Genomic DNA, 21,106 nt, shown 5'->3' with positions numbered 1-21,106 from the left:
CCCGAAACCAATCTATCTATCTGAAGACCCCCTGAGATCAAGAGCAAACAGCTTCAATTTCACTCTTTCTTCAGCTCATGGCTTAAACACACAGACACTAAAAAGAACTGAATAAATATTTAATCAATCACAGACCCCTAATTTAGCACCAATAACACTTGCACAGAATAAAGCCTAATAAGTAGTGAATAAATAATTTACAAATGTCTAATTAGGGTTTATTAAGCAAATTAAAAGACATTAATAAGCGTTAATTAATTTGTGTTCCTTAAAATAAAGTGTTTTGACTGATATTGACTGAAATCCATGTCGCCCTCAACTTTATTCCAAATGAAGCTGGCTTTAGTCCAAATGTGCTTTAGCTTTAGCATACCTCAAGCGACTCTGTTTGTGGCGTGTGCTCAGAAAAGGCTTCTTTTGCATTTCTCTCCCATTCAGATAAGTGGTGAATGAATAATTTACAAATGTCTAATTAAGGCTTTATTAAGCAAATAATAAGACATTAATAAGCGCCTAATTTGTGTCCCTTAAAATAAAGTGTTACCAAGATGACTTTTTCACAGAACTCATCAGATGCCCTGTTCTCCCCTTTTGTACGAGTTTATCTTACATTTACATTCTGATCTGTAGGACAGGCTGCTGCTGATGTTCTGCTTCCACTGTGAGACAGACATCCCATAATCTGAACCTCACCAGAGCAAGGCGGAGGCAGCGGCAGCTCGGCTGCAGTCGTAGCACGCGTGTGAAGTGCCTCTCAGGTTCAGTGTGACAGTACATGTCGGTGTGCTCTTCCCTCTCATTGCTGCGTGAGGACAGAGGGCCAAACAGGAACACACACACACACACACACACACACACACAAATAAATCACACACACTGCAGCGGCTTTATCAAGTGTGTTCCACGAGCAGCATGCACTCAGTCAGACCCCATCTCCCTCTGCTGCATCTGAATTCCCAGAGGTGTGTGGGAAGCCTCGTGTTTCTCTCACTCTTTTTTTTTCTGTAGTTTTCACATGTAGAATAAAGGTTCTGCATCTCCAAACTGAGAGAAATGAATCATGCAGTGGTGATATCGAAGGATTACAATCTATAAAAACTAATATTTAAACGAGACTCCAGCAGACCCACCCGAAACCAATCTATCTATCTGAAGACCCCCTGAGATCAAGAGCAAACAGCTTCAATTTCACTCTTTTCACTCTGCTCATGGCTTCAACACACAAACAAACACTGAGAAAAAAAAAAAAAAAAAAAAGGTTATAAAAAAAAGTGGTATTAAAAAGTTTGGGCACCTCTTTGCCGAAATAACAGCCTATAAGCTCTTCCTATAGCTTCCAATGACCAATGAGAGTCTGGCTTCTGGTTGAAGGTATTTTGGATCATTCTTCTTTACAAATCATCTGCAGTTAAGTCTGGTTTGATGGTTTCTGATCATGAACAGCCCTCTTTAAATCACACCACAGATTAATATTTAATAATATTCAGTTCTGGGGACTGAGATGATCATTACAGAATGTTGTACTTGCTCCTCTGAATGAATGCTTTAGTAGATTTTGAGCAGTGTTCAGTGTTTAGGGTGATTGTCTTGTTGAAGTATCCAGCACCGGCGCTTTAACTTCAACTTTCACACTGATTCTTCAACATTGTTCTCAAGAATCTGCTGATATTGACTGAAATCCATGCGACCCTAAACTTTAACACGATTCCCAGTACCTGCACTGATCACACAGCCCCACAGCATGATGAACCACAACAAAATTTTACTGTGGGGAGCTTTTAAAGTGTTTGTCTTGGAATGCTGTGTTCTTTTCCCCACCATGCATAAATAACCACCCTCCAAATAACTCAATTTTACTTTCATCAGTCCACAGAACCTTATTTCAAAATGAAGCTGCCTTGTCTTAATGTGCTTTAGCTTTAGCATACCTCAAGCGGCTCTGTTTATGGCGTGTGCTCAGAAAAGGCTTCTTCTGCATTTCTCTCCTATACAGCCTCTCCTTGTGTAAAGTGCGCTGAATTGTTAAACGATGCACAGTGACACAGTGATCTGCAGCAAGATGATGTTGTAGGTATTTGGAGCTGCTCTGTAGGTTGACTATGACTGTTCTCACCATTCTTCTCCTCTGATTATCTGAGATTTTTCTTGATCTGTCACTTCAGGCCTAAACTAGAACAGTGTGATCTGTGATCTTCCATTTCCTCACTATGTTCCTCACAGTGGAAACTGACGACTGAAATCTCTGAGATAGCTTTTGGTATCCTTCCTCTAACCCATGATGCTGAACCGTCTTTGTTTTCAGGTTATTTGAGAATGTTGTTTTAAGACTTTTATGTTGCCACTCTTTTGAGAGGATGCAAATAGGAGAAAAACTTGCAATTGGAACCCATTAACCCTTTCTCATAATTGAATTCAGATCCTGTGTATGTAGGTTAAGGGTCAATGAGTTTAACAAACAAATTTTGTTTCAGTAATTCGTGTTAAATGTATTCAAATCCATAAAATGACAAGGTTGCCCAAATGCATGCTTAATTTAGTTTAAAGAATTATTGCACACTTTCTGTAAATCCTATAAACTTAATTTCACTTCTCAAATATCACTGTGTTCATCTGCTATATGATATATTTAATTGAAATTGCTGATCTGAACAACTAATGATTTATAAAGGAAAATCATTAAAATGATCAGGGGTTTTCTTTCAGTGTGTGAAGCTCAGAGACTGGTCAAACATGGGTGAAAGATGCTCTATTGTATGTCCATTAAATCTACTAATGTCTGGGTATGGTGGCTCAGCAGTCAAAGCACCAAACCAGTGACAGTGGGGTGTGGATTCAATACCACAGTTTGGGGGGTCTCTAATTTCAGTGGTTCAAAAGTAATTGGACAAATGAACTTTACCATTAATAAAATGTTCATTTTTATAACTTTATCAAGAATATATTTGTTTGATGCTTAACTATGATTGCTAATCTGAAAAATATAAGTAAAAAAAAAAACAAAAACTATAGAAATCTGTAGGGTGGTAGATGTTAGTGTTATATAGAGTGGTGCTTGAAAGTTTGTGAACCCTTTAGAATTTTCTATATTTTTGCATAAATGACAATAAATAAATGACTGAGTATAATATTTTTCTTTCATTTGTTTAAATGGGTTCTCTTTATCTACTTTAACACAATACTTGTGTAAAATCTGATGATGTTGTAAGTCATATTTATGCAGAAATTATTATTATTCTCAAACTTTTAAGCATCATTATATGATGCTTGCTCGCTCCCTTTTTTCTGGCATGAAGCAAAAAAGGAAACAAACGTTTGAAATGAATTCTTTATTGGAATGCACACTAGTTATTTTGCACGTAGGACATAAATAACATTGAATAACATCTACTTTGGAAACAACTTTTCACAACAAGACACGCAATTTTACACAAAGAAAGTAAACAGCCCCAAACGAGCAGTTACTGCTGATGCAAAGCTAGCTGCTGATATTGCAACAAAAGAATGTTTATTAGGACTCAACAAAAAGTACATTTAGATATATTTATATTTAGATATTTATCACATCTCTGAGATCATTCCAGAGCAGCCAGGCTGCTGTTCCAGCAGTTACTGATCAGGGCTTTCAGGAGATTCAGGAAACATCAGTCCAGTTGTGGTGAGAATTACAGACACAAACACAGTGGAACAATTTAGAGCATCAAATAATCCTCTGTGAATTTCTCACACACACACACACACACACACACGTTCATAATGCTGCAGTAATAGCATTCACACAACATCCACAGACACAAACGCACTGTTCAGCTTCTGGCAGCCACAGCTGGAGTGGACTGCTCCGTGGACTGCAGCTGCTTCCCCAGGTACTCCCTGTAAAACAAGAAGCAAACATTAACAGCGTCAGTCAGGGTTGTCTGCACACACACTTCTAGAACAAGGAGTGTAATAATGCAATATACTCTACTGCAGGGGTGTTTTTTGTTGGGGGCCAGAAAGAGAAATATATTTCATATATTTCATATATAAGTCACGGGCCACACTCTGTAATAAAACAAATAATGAAATATACCACTTTAAATAATGAAATAATTTTCCTGATTATTTCATTTACACACCATTTTACTTGACTTATTATCTTTATCTTTGACAGTGTTGTGTAAACTAAGATTTTTCAAGTTGATGTTTCATTTCATGATGTCTCTTAATATTAAACTCCTTAATTACAGCAACTTTTAGACTCTCCGGCCTGTTTTTCTGCGCTACAACTGAACACTCTCGCCACTTTTTGACTCTTTTGCCCCGTTTTTCTGCGCTAGAAATGCGCACTCTCTCCGTTTTTAGACTCTTTGGCCCGTTTTTCTGCACTAGAAATGCGCACCCTCTCCGCTTTTAGACTCTTTGGCCCGATTTCCTGCGCTAGAAATGCGCACCCTCTCCGTTTTTAGACTCTTTTGCCCCGTTTTTCTGCACTAGAAATGCGCACCCTCTCCGTTTTTAGACTCTTTGGCCCGTTTTTCTGCACTAGAAATGCGCACTCTCTCCGCTTTTAGACTCTTTTGCCCTGTTTTTCAGCGCTAGAAATGCGCACCCTCTCCGTTTTTAGAGTCTTTTGCCCTGTTTTTCAGCGCTAGAAATGCGCACTCTCTCCGCTTTTAGACTCTTTTGCCCCGTTTCTTTGCGCTAGAAATGCGCACTCTCTCCGCTTTAAGACTCTTTTACTGTGTTTTTCTGCGCTAGAAATGCGCACCCTCTCCGCTTTTAGACTCTTTTGCCCCGTTTTTTTGCGCTAGAAATGCGCACCCTCTCCGCTTTAAGACTCTTTTACTGTGTTTTTCTGCGCTAGAAATGCGCACCCTCTCCGCTTTTAGACTCTTTGGCCCGTTTTTCTGCGCTAGAAATGCGCACCCTCTCCGCTTTTAGACTCTTTGGCCCGTTTTTCTGCGCTAGAAATGCGCACCCTCTCCGCTTTTAGACTCTTTGGCCCGATTTTCTGCGCTAGAAATGCGCACTCTCTCCGCTTTTAGACTCTTTTACCCCGTTGTTCTGCGCTAGAAATGCGCACCCTCTCCGCTTTTAGACTCTTTGGCCCGTTTTTCTGCGCTAGAAATGCGCACCCTCTCCGCTTTTAGACTCTTTGGCCCGATTTTCTGCGCTAGAAATGCGCACTCTCTCCGCTTTTAGACTCTTTTACCCCGTTGTTCTGCGCTAGAAATGCGCACCCTCTCCGCTTTTAGACTCTTTGGCCCGTTTCTGACACCTAGCCTTCAAACTTTGAATCTCACATTATAAAAACCTGCTTAACAGCGGGCCAACTTTCATTCTATTTCTAAAATACCTCGCGGGCCGCTCCAAAACAGGAAACGGGCCGCAAATGATACTGGGCCGCAAATAATACTGCTGATATTCTGGCCAAGTTCAGCAAACATTTCTCTATATATTGTACGATTTTATATGAATGTAATTATCATGACAGGCAGGCCTAAATCTAATATAAATAAAATCTAATAGAATAAATATAGCATTAATATAACATTAATAGACTCAATAGGTTAAATTATTAAGTATGTTTTTATTTACTGTATGATAAATCGATAATGTAATTATTGTGACAAGCCTATTTAAAACAATAAAAATGTTTTAATATACTTAATAGTTTTTTGTAATTAGTTTGTCTTTCAGTTGTTGATGATATAAAACACTGACAACTACTAGGCTTTATCAGAAGAAGGAGTGACATATGCACTTATGAGAAATGAGAAATCTGGGAGCTTAGTTCCCAAAAGGGTCCTGCCTTTACTTGTATGCATTAAAAGAGCTCAAAGCGCACAGCTTGTGGTGGCTTGTGTTTTAGCACATGGTTAGCATGTTAGCTTGATGCTTTCATAATAGCTCATAGCTGCAGTGGTAAGTCAACTCATCTGTACACACATTAGCACATATGCTCGCACAGTTCCGTTTACCTCAGAAATATATCTGAGATACTGGAGCTGGGAATGACGTCAAGTTGACAACATTCCAGATAAACAAATGTTAAATAACTCTAAGCTAAAGACTTGAGCCTAAAACTAGTTTGTCAGTCATTTACCAGGGTTTTATTGTACATCTAACCAAAATATGGTCAACATATATAAACAAATATAAGCAACAAACCTGAATGGCTCAAACTAAGCACTGCCTGTTCTGTCCAGAGCATGACTATTACGCCCAACCAATTCTAAACCACCATACGGCTGATTACAGCATTGTTATAAAAGTCTGCTTTGCTTTTCCTAACCTGACTTTTTTCTGGACTGCATACAACCACACAGACAACACACTGCAATTCAATTGTACACATGACAATAGTTATATATAGAACTATAACAGTTCTAAGAAGCATTTGCATGGGGAAAGCATCTTCACATCCAAGAAAAAAAAACTCTTACAGGTTCTTCTTTTCAAGCTTGTATTTCTAAACAATCTCCCATTCTAATGGAAAGACTTTGTGAAAGATGCCTTTTGAAACTGTAAAAAGCTTTCTTCATATGCGGATAATGCAAATGCCTTATTGTGAGAAGCTGCTTCCTCTGCTGAAGCTTAAAAGCTTTAAAAGGCCCTAAAAGCCTACCCTCTGCAGCAAATGGACCGCATTTGTGCTTTTCTTGCTCAGATCTCTACGATTGCTGTGTTAGGGTCTTTTGTTTTCTGAGGAATCCTAAAAGAACAAACAGATTATCAAATTATTCAATTAGAAAGATAATTTAATTATGTCAGTGCACATACCTCCATCTATTAAGTATTGTTTTTCATCTAAAACAAACATGGTGTTCCCTTTGCTCTGTACTGTAAATCAGTTCTGATGCACAGAGAATAAAAACAATACAGTGCTGAAGGACTGAAATGACTGTAATTGTGCTTCGGTTTTATCAGTTAATGGAATAAATTAACAAAATGATTAGCCCCATTAGTTAATGGAAAAAATTAGCTTTAGAATTATAGAAGCGCACAGTTTTTAAATTATAATTCTTTTCAATTTACTGTATTCAAGTTTTTTTTTTCAATCTACACACAATTACAGTTGCAACAGCTGCTGGGGACAAACAGGAGAACAGCATGCTACTGCACATCCATAATGAACTGAGAGAGAGACAGAGAGAGAGAGAGAGAGAGAGAGGGAGAGAGGGAGAGACAGGAAAAGGGGGTGAGAGAGTAATAGAGAGAAAGCAGGACTTAGAAAAAGCAAGAAGAAAAAGAGGGAGAAAAAGGGTAGAAAAGAAAGGAAGAAACAAAGCAAGTCAGAGAGAAAAAGACAGAGAAAGTTGGTAGGTAAAAATAGTGTGAGGGGAGAAAAGAAGAGAGCGAGAGAGAGAGAGAAAGAAAGGGAAAAGGGGAGAGAGAGAGCAAGAGAGAGAAACTGTGAGGTAGAAATTGAGAGAACATGCGAGAAGAGAGAGAGAAAGGGTAGGAGAGAAAGTGTGAAGGAAGAAAGGAAGACAGAGAGACAGAGCGAAAGGGAGAAGAGGAAAGAGAGAGCAATAGAAAGAAAGTATGAAAGAAAGAGAGAACATGCAAGAAGAAAAAAGAAAAGAAGAGAGAACGAGAGAGAGATAAAGAAAGAAAAGGAGAAAGGGTAAGAGCGCAACACAAAGAAATAGTGAAGGAGAAATAGAGAGAACATGCAAGAAGAAAGAGAAAAGAAGAGAGAACAAGAAAGATAGATAGAGAGAAAAAAGGAGAAGGGGGAGAGTGCAATAGAGTGAAAATTCGAGAGAGAAACAGGGAGAAATGCAAAATGCAGAATGCAAAAAAGAAAGGAAGAGAGATACATGAGCAATAAAGTGTAATAAGAGAAGTGAAGAGAGAAAAAGAGAATGAGAGAGAGAGAGAACTCCAAGGAAGAGCGAAAGAGAGAAAGAGATGAGAGAAATAAATTGCGAGTAGAAAAGACGATGAGGGAGAAATGAGAGAAAGTGTGAGGAGAGAAAGAGATGAAAAAGGGTGAGGAGAGAAAAAAACAGAGGATGGAGAGAGAGAGAGAGAGAGAAAGAAAGAAAGTGTGAGTAGAGGAAGAGAGACATTGGAAGAGAGATGTGAGAAATAATTTGTGAGGAGAGAAAGAGAGAAACGAACAAAGAAAGTGAGGGGGAGAAAATGTGAGGAGAGAGAGAGAGAAAATTTATGAGAAGAGAAAGATGAAAAAGGGTGAGGAGAGAAAGGAACAGAGAAAGATATAGAGAGAAAGGGTGAGGGAGAGAGATGAAAAGAAAGTGTGAGGAGAAGAAGAGCGAGATGTAAAAAAGTGTAAGGAGAGGAAGAGAGAGATGTAAAGAAAGTGTGAGGAGAGGAAGAGAGAGATGTAAAGAAAGTGTGACGAGAGTGGAGAGAAATGAAGAGAGAAAGAGAGATGGAGAGAAAGTGAGGGAGGAGAGAACGGAGGAGAAAATGTAAGAAGAAAAGGGAGAGGGAGAGAGAGGAAGAGAAAGTGTGGGAGAGGAAGGAAGAGAGGGAGAGAGATGGAGAAGAAGTGTGAGGAGAGGAAGGAAGAGACAGAAAGAGAGAAAATGTGTTAAAGTGCTGCAAATAATTCTGCATTAATAATCATTTAACAAGATCTCTGCAGACACGCGTGTCAGTCCCACTTATTGAACACACAGCATTAACAGTAGACAATCTGTGCTACACACGCATACAGATGCACACACACACACACACACACACACACACACGCACGCACACACGGACCTTAACAGCTTCTGCACCATCTGTTGAGGGGCCTGAAATCCATAGCAACAACTACGACAGTGCGATCCACTGATGGCTATAAAGGCTAATTGAAGACGCTGATAAATAAAAACCTGCACATCTGTGACTCTTTCCATCATGTAACACATTTACCTGTCAGAAGCTCTGTAAAGCGTGTAGGCAGGGCTGCCAGGCTGGAGGCGTTCTGATTAAATAAAGGCCCTCACATACAGACCTTTAAACACCTCAGTGCCTTCCAGCTAATATTCAAACTCATTCAAATCACATCAATTTGAAGACGCTGAATCTCTCTTAATTCCCCTCCATTTGTTCTGCACCGCTCTCTGCCTTAAAAGCACTCTCACAATATTGTCTGGTCAAATGTTCTGATCCCGGCCACCACATTACGCTTTCTAATGACCTCAGATCAGTCCTGTAATAAGTCCCCAGACAGCTGATTATGCCGCCCGCTTCGACCGGATTGAGCCCAGAATTGTCTTTTCCGTAATGATGAGGCTCGTAAACAGCCAGACATGTCTTCCATACTAAACAGGTTTAAAAACTGCCCTAGAACGGCAAACTGTAAAAAAAAAAAAAAAAAAAACCCAGACCAACGTTTTTACAGAGTTTTTAAGAAATACTCCATCCAGAGCAATCCAGAAATTAACAAGAGCTCTCGCAGACATTTGCTCAAATATCCTGACCTCTCTGAACACCTACAGCTGGGTTTCGAAATTCAATACCAAAAAGGTACCAATCAAAATGTCTCAGTACTACAGAGTACGGAAAAAAATTGGTGCCACCCGTTGAGCCGTCGCTGACTGATTGCAGACAAGTGACAGATGTCCAGCAAATATTCAACATGTTTAATATCTAACTCAGTCAGCGACTAGGAGTCAGGAGCAGTGGCTACCTACAGACAATGGGATCAAAGAAAGAGAGAACCATGGGTCCAAAACACACCAGAGCTGTTTATGGAGAGTCTGACCACCCTACCATTCCCCCTGTTACATCATGAAATGACTATTAAACACTAGAGGGAGCCTGTGAGTGAGTCTTTTATGAATAGGGGTGAATGGAGCTAAAAGATAACAAATTTAATTAAAAATAATTATGAACTACTTGTTCTGAGTATTTCATTAATTTCAGAAAGCAGAATAATGTATTTTACTAAAAAGCAAAGAAAGTCTGTCTGTATATTTCAGTTTATCTAAAAAACAGGTTTTAAACTGTAAAGCACTAGAATTACTGCTACTGTGAGCTGATTGGTTGACGAGCTGATCCTGGAGATACAGGTAGAGCTTGTTTAAAAGGCGTATAACTGGAGTGCAAAATGATAAAAAAAAAATTGTCTGCGGTACAAAAAACATTTGATATTGTTCTGCGTTGAGGACATAAGTACATTTTCAGACATTTGTAAACTCAGTTGCTTCATATGAACCCGTTCAATGTTGGACTCACTGCAAGTGCGTATTCTCCTCTATAGAGATTCTCTAGCATGGCATTGCTAGTTTTCGTGTGCTTTTAGTTTAGGTGCGTTCTCATGAGGAAACGTGTTTCCCACGATGAGAAATCGTGTAATTTGTGACCCCGTGTCGCTAATCATTCATGTAGTGTAAAAGTCTCAATAACTGAAGGACTCAAACAGTCGTTTAGTGTAAACCTGGCATTAGGGAAAATATGCGTAGTTTTAGGAGCTAAAACAATGCTGTTATATTTGTTCTTAATGAAGTGCCACAAAAAAAACATGCTCACTGTTTTTGTTCCAACAAGATCCAAAAGTATGGCAGCCTCTCATGGTGACAGCATGAGAATGAGATTACTCATGTCCGCTGTTAAATAAATATATTTTGTAAGAATAATTATCACTTTTTGCATTTTTTTTGTTAGAATTTAAAAAAGGTACTGGAAAAAGTATAGTTTGGGTATCGGTACCACATTCAAAGTATCAAACAGGTAACAGTATCGGGTACCCAGCCCTAAAAACACCCTTTAGCTGGAGTTACACTACACGACTTTTACTCTGATTTCCAACTGTGGCAAGTCTGTTCTTGTTTGCCTCTGCACCAAAAACAGCACAAACAACGATAATGCACCTCTATGTAGGTATCTGAATCTCCTAGGAAACGTGAGTATACAACGTAGTGTGGTGCATGAGTATTTCATGCCTCGCCGTGTAGTGTGTGCTCTATATTTGTTCAGATTTGATAAAAATAGGCAAAAACAGTCGTTTAGCTTAATACGTCCAGACTGTTTATAATCTGCTCCCACTTCAAGTCTTGTAGTCTACCCAAGGCTTTAGTCTACAGTACTGAGCACAGATCAGAGACCAGCCTTCAGACAGAAGACAGACAGATAGAGAGAAAGACAGAGATTGACAGACAGACATAGAGACAGACATCGAGATAGAGAGCCAATAGCTTCCTATAACTTCCAATGAGAGTCTGGCTTCTGGTTGAAGGTATTTTGGATTTTTCTTCTTTACAAATCATCTCCAGTTCAGTCAGGATGGTTGCTGGTTATGAACATCCCGCTTTAAATCACACCACAGATTAATATTCAATAATATTCAGGTCTGGGGACTGAGATGATCATTCCAGAATGTTGTACTTGTTCCTCTGCATGATTGCTTTAGTAGAGTGTGAGCAGTGTTTAGTGTTTAGGGTCGTTGTCTTGTTGAAGTATCCAGCACCGGCGCTTTAACTTCAACTTTCTCACTGATTCCTGAACATTGTTCTGAAGAATCTGCTGATATTGACTGAAATCCATTTAACTTTAAGATTCCCAGTACCTGCACTGATCACACAGCCCCACAGCATGATGGAACCACCACCAAAGTTTACTGTGGGGAGCTTTAAGTGTTTGTCTTGGAATACAGTGTTTTTTTTTTTTCACCATGTATACCTCCCTCCAAATAACTCAATTTTTTATTAGTCCACAGAACCTTATTCCAAAATGAAGCTGACTTGTCTAAATGTTCTTTAGCTTTAGCATACTCTGTTTGTGGCGTGTGCTCAGAAAAGACTTCTTGTGTAAAGTGCGCTGAATAGTTGAACGATGCACAGTGACTCTGAGGGTTAGATGATCTGTGGGTTAACTACGTTTGACACTTTAGAGACATCTTTAGAGAAAATGCAAAGAGGAGAAAAACTTACAAATGGCCACATTGACCCTTGAGCTACATACACAGGTCAATTCAATTATGAAAAAGGGTTAATGAGCTTACCAAACAAAATTTGTTTTTCAATAATGAATGCTAAAGGTATTCAAATCAATAAAATGACAAGGGTGCCCAAATTTATGCACCTGCCTAGTTTAGTTTAAAGAATTATTGCACACGTTCTGTAAATCCTATAAACTTTACTTCACTTCTCAAATATCACTGTGTTCATCTGCTATATGACAAACTTTACTGTAATTGCTGATCTGAACTGTTCTGAGCTGATCTGTGCATTCCTACAGAAAACCAACATCTAAAACAACAACTATTTAGACACACCAAGTTCATTCTTTTGGATGGTGAGCAAAAAATGTTCTAACTGCTAAGTAATTTTAAATAGATGTAATGAAGCAGAGATCTGCTCTGAGGTGATCAATCCATTGTTCTGAGAACAGCAGAACAATTGATCAGCTTCACAACCTTCTCAGAGGATAAGCAGGAAAGATAGGGTTACTTTCTCCTCTCTTGCTCTCAAAGAAAGCTTCTAATGTTGTTTATTCAATAGGGCATTTTACTAGTTTACCAGGTCATGCAGTATTGTTAGAAGAGTCTTTTCCTGTGGATCTTTTTTTAGCGTTTTTTGGGGCCTACTACTGGAAAAATAATTTTTTTGTTCATTGTATTTTTCCAGATATTTCATCACAATTTGTCGCCCACGATAACGATGCCATCATAAATACTGTGATTCTGCAAAAGTCTATATATCTCCAGCCAGTTCTCTATGAAACTTCAAGACATCTGTGTCACTAAAACAATAAAATACTAATAAAATAATTACCATATTTTTCACACTATAAGGTGCACTGGATTATAAGGAACATTATGCGACACCAAGGAAAAGAGATATCACCATGTTTTCTTTCTAATTTAGCAGGTCTCGCCACTGGGTGAATTACAAAACTGTAATTCTTTAAAAAATAATAATTTAAAGTCAAATAAGCGCTTGATGTTAGTCTACACAGATTTTTCTCCTGAAAACTGTTTATTTGGGTGAGTAAAGCTCTTCTGTTTATTTACAGTAAGCTTATATTTCTAAATTTCCACTAAGTGTGGGTGCAGCAGCATTAGCATTAGCTGCTAACTGCAGCCTCTGCAGAACTATGAAAGAGCGAGTGCTTATCGCAGTTAGCAGGTAATGATAATGCAGCTCCAGCAGTGCTAGCCAGGGGTAGGAGAAGGCTACAGGCCGATAATACTCACCTCGGAATGGCCAAAAAAAAAAGCACTTAGCGCGGCTAGCGGCTAATGCTAATGCTGCTCCACCAGTGCTAACCGGGGTTCGCAGCAGGCTAAAGGCTGATAATACTCAACTCTGAACGGTGAAAGAGCTAGCATTTAGTGCTGTTAGCGGGTAATGCTAATGCTGCTCCAGCAGTGCTAGCTATTACCGGTTGATAATACTCTGAAAGGTGAGAGGGCTAGCGCTTACCGTAGTTAGCGGCTAATGCTAATACTGCTCCAGTGTCGGTGCTGGAGAACTAAACTGAAACTCCTGTATAATGCTGTACTTTAGCGGAGGGGTTTTACTGCTCTTTACAACCTGACTGGTAAAATTCATACATAAGGCGCACCTGATTATAAGGCGCACTGGCGATTTCTGGGAAAATTAAAGGATTTTAAGTGCACCTTATAGGGCGAAAAATACAGTATGTATCTATTGGTGTCAGTTACACAAACACAATTTGATAACCAATATTCTTCACCACAAGTTTACCCTATTCACTTAACTAGCTCCCCCTGTGGAGTAATGAAGCAAACTTAGTAAGACAAACTGGGGTGGTGTGTCTTAGGGAGTATCAATAAAGTATTGTAAACGAAAAAAATATATATCAAAAACAATATATCTATATTTTGTCCCACCTCTACTCTGCACAATGGCCATAAATAAGATTTGTTTGTCAGTGTTCCACTGAAATAAGCCTCTCTAACCAAATTCAACCGGAAAAGACTTTTACAAAATCCCTAGCACAACAGTGCTAAAACACACAGTGCTGCCAGCTTAGCACTTACAGTTTAACAAGAGCTGTTTTTAGAGCTGTGTTTACACACAGTGACCCTGATTTTACTACGCTGTCGTATTATGATCTCATGCTTTATACAGTGTTTGTACAGCTGTTTAATTGCTCCTTGCACCCCCCATGGAAGAGACAGCAATGTTTATCCTTTTACGCTCAATGCGCTTCCCATGGCACCAAAGGTCTGCCAACCAGACCAAAAAAAAAAAAAAAAGAAGCAATCTAGAGAAAAACAAAAAGTGATGCTCAATTAAAAACAAATAAAAAAAATGGCCAGTAATACGGATAATCCGAATCACCAAGACATTAACAATATGAATTCTCTCATGTACACCAAACTGCCATAACATTAAAACTGCCTGCCTAAAATTGGTAGGTCTCCTTGTGCCACCAAAACAACTTGGCCTTTCCAAAATATGGACTCCACAAGTCTCTATAAAATTGATCAATCAGGCACCAAAACCCTTAAAGATAATTTAAGTTCTGTAAGTTGTGAAGTGGAGCCTCCATAGATCTCATCTTTGAGTCTCAGGAACACCCGACAAGATCTTTCCAATGTTTGGAAGCAATTCTGATCCAGTCTTTATGACAATGTGGTCCTTGCCAAAGTAGAATATATTGCCAAAAGTATTCTCTCATCTCCCCTCACAAACACATAGGGTTTTATATGATGTCGGCCCACCCTTTGCCGCTTCAACTACTCAGTGGTTTCCACAAGGATTAGGAGTGTGTTTATGGAAATTCTGACCATTCATCCACAAGTGCATTTGTGAAGTCTGACCCTGATATCAGACGAGAAGGCCTGGCTCCACGCTAATTCATCCCGAAGATGTTCCATCTCTTGATATGTTAGATCATTAAGAATTGTGTACACCCTGCATAAGCATCACAATGCTCTTTGCAACCATACACTCTGTCCACAGTCTATTCTCAAGCATGCTTTTTGCGTCCTCACGACACCAAAGTCGTCATGCCCTGAATCCAGATGCGCCGTGCCTATAGGTTGCTAAAATAGAGCCATAATGGTTGGAAATGTCACAGTAACATAAGAATCTAAATTGAGTCAGCACCATTTGTTTTGTAGGGTGTTTGCCAGGCACTGGCATTTGTGTTGTGTACTTGTTTTCTTGGATCTACACCTTATACATTCATTATACCTCATAATGGGTTTGCACCAGAGACTGTAAAAAAAGATGGATGCCGTGTCGCCGTTCCCATTCATTCAATGAAAATGATGCCAAAATCTTCCGCCATGTTGGCGATCCTGATACCCGAGTCTGCACAGTAGAGACCAGAGGAGGGAGAAAGACTGTGGAGAGACAGTCTACTCATTTAAATAACCCCGCCCCTGAGGGCTGCCTTGCGGTCACAGGCTGCAGATTGGAGCGGAGCTGACGGTCTGTTATTGGTCCCGCCCATAAGCAGCCCTTTTACAATAACCACACCTTTTTTGAATAGAGCTGAATAACGTTTTTAAAAATGAATTATGTGGGGATATAAAATTTTGGCAATATAAGCAGAGGTTACACTAACTGTTGCATTTAAATAATGGAGGTAGAATTACAGTATATTAGAAAAAAATGTGATTGAAAGTTGTCTGTTTTGAAACCTATGGGGATGGGTGGGGTTACACAGCTTTCTGCAACCGAACAGCAGGGAGCGCCCGACCTGTGGTGGCTTCACTTTTGAGAGACGATGCTCTGTCCAGCTACATACAGTCTATGGTTTGCACTTACAGTGAGTCCAAGAAGTATTTGATCCCTTGCTGATTTTCTTCGTTGGCCCACTAATAAAGACATGATCATTCTATACTTTTAATGGTAGATGTATTCTTACATGGAGAGACAGAATATTAAAAAGAAAATCCAGAAAATAAATCTAAGGAATATATATTAATTGATTTGTATTTCATGGAGTGAAATAAGTATTTGATCCCTTAGTATTCATTAGCAGTTCTGGCTTTTACAGACCAGTTAGACAGTCCCAATCAACTTGTTACCTGACCTGAAGCCACCTGTTCTCACTAATCACTTGTGTGAAAAACACCTGTCCACAGAATCAGACAGATCACACAGATTTCAAGTCTCCAACATGGGTAAAACCAAAGAGCTGTCACAGGACCTCAGAGTCAGAATTGTTGACCTTCACAAAGATGGAATGGGCTACAAAAAGATTAGTAAGGTGTTGGATGTGAAAGTAACAACTATTGGTGCAATTATCAGAAAGTTTAAAGATTATAACATGACAATCAACAGACCTCGGCCCGGTGCTCCAAAGAAGATTTCGCCTCGAGGGGTGGCAATGATGCTGAGAACGGTCAGAAATCATCCTGCAACCACTCGGCAGGAGTTAGCAAATGACCTGAAGGCAGCTGGGACCACAGTTTGCAAGGAAACAATTGGCAACACTTTGCGCAACAATGGATTCACATCCTGCAGTGCCCGAAAGGTACCCCTGCTGAAGAGAGCACATGTGGAGGCGCGCCTCAAGTATGCCAATGATCATTTGAAAGATGAACCAAGTTATTGGGAGAAGGTTTTGTGGTCAGACGAGACCAAAATTGAACTTTTTGGCCTCAACTCCACCCGCCATGTGTGGAGGAAGAAAAATGCTGCCTATGACCCCAAGAACACTGTGCCCACCGTCAAGCATGGAGGTGGAAGCATAATGTTTTGGGGGTGTTTCTCTGCCAAGAGTACAGGGCTACTTCACCGCATCACTGGGAAGATGGATGGAGCCATGTACCGCACAATCCTGAGGGACAACCTCCTCCCCTCTGCCAGGGATCTGAAAATGGGCCGTGGTTGGGTCTTCCAACGTGGTAACGACCCTAAACATACAGCAAAGGCAACAAAGGATTGGCTCAAGAAAAATCACATTAAGGTCATGGAGTGGCCCAGCCAGTCGCCAGACCTCAATCCGATCGAAAATCTATGGAGGGAGCTGAAGGTCAGAGTTGCCAAGCGACAGCCCACCAACCTTCATGATTTAGAGAGGATCTGCAAAGAAGAGTGGGCCAAAATTACCCCTGGTGTGTGTGCTAAACTTGTGGTTAACTACAACAAACGTCTCACCGCTGTGCTTGCAAAAAAAGGCTTTGCCACTAAGTATTGAGTGTGTTTGGCAAGAGGGATCAAATACTTATTTTCCTCATTGAAATACAAATTAATTAAAATATATTCTTTAAAATTATATTCTGGATTTTTGTCTTGATATTCTGTCTCTCCATGTTAGAATATATCTACCATTAAAAGTGCAGAAGGATAGTGTCTTTATTAGTGGGCAAACAAAGAAAATCAGCAAGGGATCAAATACTTCTTGGACTCACTGTATTTATATGTGTTTGCTACCTTGAATTTCTGGTAAATGCTAACTGCACTTTATTGGCTTGTACCGGCCTTGACGGTGGGCGGTAAATCAAATTAACCATCTTGTTTCTCTCAGTATAATAGTGTGACTCTATCAAAGTTGGCCATTGGGAAACTGTCTTCAAATGATTTCCAGAATCATGTCTAGCAATCTTTACAATCATTAATCGCTCACCAAGAGGTACACTTCTTTTATATGTGTTCGCTACTTTGCATTTTATTGGCTTGTACTTGAACTTTCTCAATGACAATAAATATGAAGCCTATCAAGCCTAATCTAATATAAATGTACAAATACAATTCAATTAAATTTGAATAAATATCAGTAACCAATGCCATATTTTTTGAGCACTTGAGGAATTTGGAAAACAGCATTCTCAAGCCCTTTCAGAGCAAAGTATTTGTACCCCAGCATGAGCATCATCCCCGCCTTCCTTAGTTCAATCTGTAATCAGTCATCAGAAAAACAACAGGCTATAAATAGCAACTTACTTCTCTGTTTAATTAGCTTCGCAAGTTAGTGGAGACTTGATGTGCATGGCAGGTGAACACAGAGCTTCTGCTTTACCAAGCGCAACAGTAGGAGCAGCTAATTTGATTGTGCAAGAGAATGAAGCGCACATGTAATTTGTCTCCTGGACACATAACAGCACTATTGAAGAAAACAGGAGCAATAACTTTGGCTAACTGGATTTTAGACGCTAGATGTGAGCTGATGCATGTCTAGCTAATGCTTGGGATGCCAATGGGAATTGGAAGCTGAAAGCCCAAACACAATGGTGCATGTCCTTGGTGGGAAGATGGTAAAGAGATGAACCATTGCACAGTAAAAATGTTTTAAATTCCCTCGTTTGCTGTATAGTATGGGGCTCTTTAAAACCATCTGTCTTTTCTGTCCACAGTACCAGAAGCCCTTTGGCAGAGGCATATTCCTGAGTCTGATACTTGGAAAAGAAAAAAAAAAAGTTTAAAGTACTCATGAACTGCGATTATGACAATTATATGATATGATATTTCACGACTCAAGGAAATGATGTTCTCCAAGTGAAATTAAAACAGGCCTCCCACAACCAGCAAGTTGTGAAAAAAAGAAAAGCAATAAAAGCTCTACTGCTTCATCAAGCCATGGTAAATTGAAAAAGACGTGCAAATTAACTCATGCAAAAAAAAGTAATTTAAAAGCAGCAACCTTCTGTGACAAAGCAGAGGAGTCCATCTATTTTTAAACACTTACTTAAAAACAGCTGTAGAAAAAAAGGATGTCTCTCTGAACTTGACGAAAAATGGTAAAATGGACCACAGACTTTAACAGAGCTGGACTAAGTAGCTACAAATACATTTACTGACAAAAAAGAAGGAGTTGTTGGAATCATCAAATCAAACCATGAAATAAAACTGTGTGAACATAATGATTTATTGATGAAGACATAAAGAAATCTATTGGGGAAAACTGTAGAGGTTTATAGCGTTTCCTGGGAAATACATGCTGTGTGTGGGCAAGCATTATCCTGCTGAAAGTTGACAGTTGGAAGCCCTGCCATAAAAAGCGACAAATGTGGCTGAAGGACGTTAAAGCACATATAGCATAGCTGTTAGTGGTGACCGACCGTTGTATGCAACCTTTCCAGAAGTTACCAGCCTACCGAAATTACTCTAAATGGGCATGGACAACTCATCCAGGAGGTCAAAAAGGACTCAGAACAACAAATAAAAAACTACATGTCTCATTGGCCTCAGTTGAGGTCAGTGTTAATGATGAAAAAGGCATGGTGAAAATGGTAATCAATGGGAGTTCTCCAAGGCAAAAAATTGCTGCTGACCAAAAGAACAAAGTCCAGTCTCATTTGCAAACAAACATCCTAAACATACCCACGATCATCTTGGGTAAATGACTAATGAGACAACTCTGGAAAAAATAAGAGACCACTTCAGGTTTTGAATCAGTTTCTCTGGTTTTGCTATTTATAGGTTTATGTTTGAGTAAAATGAACATTGTTGTTTTATTCTATAAACTACAGACAAATTACACATAAAAATAGTCATTTAGAGCATTTATTTGCAGAAAATGAGAAATGTCTGAAATAACAAAAAAAAAGAAAGGAAGAGCTTTCAGACCTCAAATAATGCAAAAGAAAGAAGTTCATATTCATAAAGTTTTAAAAGTTCAGAAATCAATATTTGGTGGAATAACCCTGGTTTTTAATTACAGTTTTCATTCATCTTGGCATGTTCTCTTCCACCAGTCTTACACACTGCTTTTGGATAACTTTATGCCACTCCTGGTGTAAAAATTTAAGCAGTTCAGCTTGGTTTGATGGCTTGTGATCATCCATCTTCCTCTTGATTATATTCCAGAGGTTTTTAATTTGGGAAAATCAAAGAATATTTTTAGGTGGTTTCTTTTTTTAAATTTATTTTATTTTTTCCAGAGCTGTATATGATTTATAACAACAATGACGCTGTTGAATGCAACAAGGTAAGCCAGATACCTTTAGGTCCTTGCAGTGATTTCGTACAGTAGTAAACTTAGCAACCAAATAACTAAACAAGTGACTTTAACTTAAAACCGTCCTTAATCACCTGCACTTTATTTTACAGCCGGAACAGATTATTTTAGGAAGTGATTTTGTGTGCAAAGTTCAACTTGACTAAAAATGACTAATTTCTAATTTTCCATTTTCACCAGCTTCACAAATGTCACAACTGACGTGGTTGAATTTTAGGTGTTACATTTGGCTGGTGTTTTCTAGGAAAAAAAGGAAGACCGTGGAGAGTGAGGGAGGTAATTTATGTAATGAGCGGTAATTACAGCCATCCACAGAGAACCAACACCAGCTAGTCCATCACACAATGGGTTTTTAGTCTATGATCTCAGCATAAACGCACATTTCCGAGATTATCTCCTACTGCCTGAATGTTCCGCACTGCTTTTGTATTGAGAATAATGACAATCTAATGTGTCATTTAGATGTTTCATAAAAATATCTTCCGCTCTTCCAAGAAAAAATGCTTGCCCTCTATCTGAATTTCTTGCATATTTTTTTTACATTTCATTTAGTCTGATTTTATAATCAAGGGTAGTTTGTATGTTTGTATCAAATATCCTATCCCAGTCTTTTGAAAAAGTGTTGGCCTCCCTAAATAAAAAAAAAACACGAAACTGAAGAGCTAATTATGATCAGTGATCTGTAACCAGCGTGAGTGCTTCAGCTAACAGTGCTATCAATCTGAAAAAGGTTAGGATATGTCTGAGGCTCTAGTGCTCCAAAGTTGGAGCCTTATGTTAAAAGAACCTATTTGAATTAAATTCAAGCCAACGTGTGAAATGGATGTAGGCTGTAGTCCAATTGGTAAATTGCCCAGCTATGGGTAAGCGATCTTTCTGAAGCTCAGTGAAAAATAGCCAGCTCCACCATTTTCACCATTTGCACACTGTTTGCATGCTGCTGTCTATATATCTGGCAACCCCAAGTGTGGAAATGGGACTGGGGACATGGTGGGGGGCATGTTCGGAGGCTTTTTTCCCCACACAGATTTCGGTGACATACTGCATCAAAAGCAAGTTCATTGTGGAAAGGGATTGAGTCAAGTGCACTGAGGTAGTTGTAAGGAAAATGAATTTTCTATCTTTATACAATTACATATCTGAAGTGTGAGCAACAGGGTTGAGTATGGGCTGGAAAGAATGCTTAAGAACGCTAAACAAAAGCCATATTGTTGGCCTATCCCGTACAGTTTGGGAGTCTCTAGGTAAAGTTTATAAAGGAGAACCATATCCAGGT

General features: G+C 39.2%; 1 protein-coding gene across 3 annotated transcripts in view; it reads right to left on the bottom strand.

Annotated features, from left to right (window-relative positions):
• Window positions 1-3,311: 3,311 nt before the first annotated feature.
• atp6v1h (ATPase H+ transporting V1 subunit H) overlaps window positions 3,312-21,106 on the bottom strand; it is a 95,113-nt gene continuing 77,318 nt past the window's right edge. For all 3 annotated transcript variants that reach the window (XM_007260174.3, XM_007260175.4, XM_015608574.3), the window contains one exon: window positions 3,312-3,870. In XM_007260174.3, the coding sequence (XP_007260236.1) occupies window positions 3,804-3,870 (67 nt within the window). In that variant the 3' untranslated portion in view covers window positions 3,312-3,803. The remainder of the gene's footprint in view (window positions 3,871-21,106) is intronic.

This window comes from Astyanax mexicanus, chromosome 8, assembly GCF_023375975.1.
Source record: "Astyanax mexicanus isolate ESR-SI-001 chromosome 8, AstMex3_surface, whole genome shotgun sequence".
NCBI classification, from domain to species: domain Eukaryota; kingdom Metazoa; phylum Chordata; class Actinopteri; order Characiformes; family Acestrorhamphidae; genus Astyanax; species Astyanax mexicanus.
The sequence above is the reverse complement of the archived record's forward strand: the minus strand, read 5'-3'. Positions and strand labels throughout refer to the sequence as shown.